Consider the following 1,948-nt stretch of genomic DNA (forward strand, 5'->3'; position numbering starts at 1 on the left):
CTTTTCTTTGAAGTACATAAGTCATATCATTCAAGCAACTTCCTCCATGTCATTTTCCAAGAAGGACAAAAGCATCTAGGCCAGGGGTGGGCAATTAATTTTTATCGGGGGCCGCATGAGAAACCTGAATTGTGTCAGAGGGCCACCAACTTTCTTTCATTGTAAAATGCTCAAATTAAATATTTTGAATAGCTGGTACTGATAATCAGAAGAATAAAACACTCTGTAAATATTTATATTAGGTTATGTGAAATTGTGGTGTATTGGTTAAATAAGAAAAACAATTATTGAACCAGTGCAATTTATTTTTAATTTGTTAATCTCCACAAACAATAACTTGTAATGTTTTCCACCTCATGTTACCTCTTCAGCGAGAATAATCCAGTCTGTTCTGGGCTTGAACAAGGGCAGTGAAATCTGGCGAAATGTCTGAAGTGGCTATGCGAAGGACAGCTGAGAGGTGGTCATCAGTCATAGAGGATCTGTGTTTGGATTTGTTGAACTTCATAACTGAGAATGTCTGTTCACAATGATAGGTAGATCCAAAGAGGACTAGGATCCTCTGAGCATGCCTCCTCAGGTGTGGAAAGTTCTCCTCTTTGAGGGCGGAGTAAAAGTCCAGCAGTGAGACTGACTTGAAGTGATCTGTCAGAAGTGTGTCAGACTGCAGATCAATGAGTTCCATCTGAACTTCACTTGGTGCATCATCCACACTGCAGTTGAAGGGAGAAGAAACCATGTGCATTTCACTCTCAAGAGTTTTGAAATCTTGAAATCGCCTTGAAAACTCTGCATGCAATGCTTCTAACATGGTTGAGTACTTTTGGAGATGATCACCTGATCTTTTGGCTTCCTTAAGTGTTGGCAAGTGGGTCAGAATGTTTTCCTTCACTTGGCTTGAGAGAAGCTGCAGTTTTCTCATGAAAGCCTTCACTGCACTGTACATCTCATGCACAAAAAGGCCCTTGCTCTGCATTTTGACATTTAGTTCGTTCATTAGTGCAGTCACATCCACAGCGAATCCGAGGTCTGCCAACCAGTCGTTATCTGAAAGTTCTGGGACGTCATGACCTTTCTGAATACAGAACTCTTGAATCTGGTCTCTCAGGTCCCAGACACTTTTCAGAACCTTGCCAAGGCTGAGCCACCTAACAGTGCAGTGATAGCTTATGTCACCATGTTCAGCCTCATTTTCCTCCAACAAAGCAACAAACTGTCTGTGATTTAAAGCTCTTGCTCTGATGAAGTTAACTATTTTAGTGACAGCATCAACGACATTTTTCATTTTTAACACTGTCTTACACAACACTTCCTGATGTATGATACAATGCAAAAATGTCAATTTCTGATCAGGGTTAATTTCTGTCACTTTATCCTGCATTCTCTTTAAAAGTCCAACATTTTTCCCGGTCAGATTTGGACAACCATCTGTTGTCACACCTGTAAGCTTGTCCCATTTCAGTCCTAACATGGCCATACATGCATTTACCTCTCTGAACAAGTCATTACCTGTGGTTGTCCCTTTTATTGACTGCATGGCTGCCAACTCCTCCGTGATTTGAAAGTCTGCGGTTATCCCACGTAAGATGATGAGCAGCTGGGCGGTGTCACGTACATCGCAGCTCTCATCCAAAGCCAGAGAAAAAAAGTCAAAGTCGGCCGCTCTGTTCTTCAGCTGAAGCTCTAAGTTTCCCGCGATGTCCTCAATCCACTTGGTTATAGTGCGTCGGGAGAGTGACACGTTCTCAAACGCGCCCTTTTTCTCTGGCGCAGCAGAGTCCAATAAACACTCCTTAATAAACTCTCCGTCGGAAAATGCCTTACTTTTTCTGGCGATTTTGTGAGAAATGACATAACTTGTCCTGACGGCTGATTCTCTGGGAGTGTGAAGTTTAGTGAAAAATCCTTGTTGGGTTTGTAGTTTTGCAAGCAATGCATCAGACTCCAT

At 42.1% G+C, this 1,948-nt stretch overlaps 1 protein-coding gene across 1 annotated transcript; it reads right to left on the reverse strand.

The window, feature by feature from the left end:
- Positions 1 to 367: 367 nt before the first annotated feature.
- On the reverse strand, positions 368 to 1,948 carry LOC144060466 (general transcription factor II-I repeat domain-containing protein 2A-like). Its single transcript, XM_077580058.1, has one exon. It carries the CDS (start codon positions 1,946 to 1,948, stop codon positions 368 to 370), a length of 1,581 nt encoding a protein of 526 aa, XP_077436184.1.

This window comes from Vanacampus margaritifer, chromosome 11 (genome assembly GCF_051991255.1).
Source record: "Vanacampus margaritifer isolate UIUO_Vmar chromosome 11, RoL_Vmar_1.0, whole genome shotgun sequence".
NCBI lineage: Eukaryota > Metazoa > Chordata > Actinopteri > Syngnathiformes > Syngnathidae > Vanacampus > Vanacampus margaritifer.

What these genes read in the sequence shown, in the direction of transcription:
- LOC144060466 (XM_077580058.1), bottom strand. Translation starts at nt 1,948, where the DNA reads ATGGAGTCTGATGCATTGCTTGCAAAACTACAAACCCAACAAGGATTT.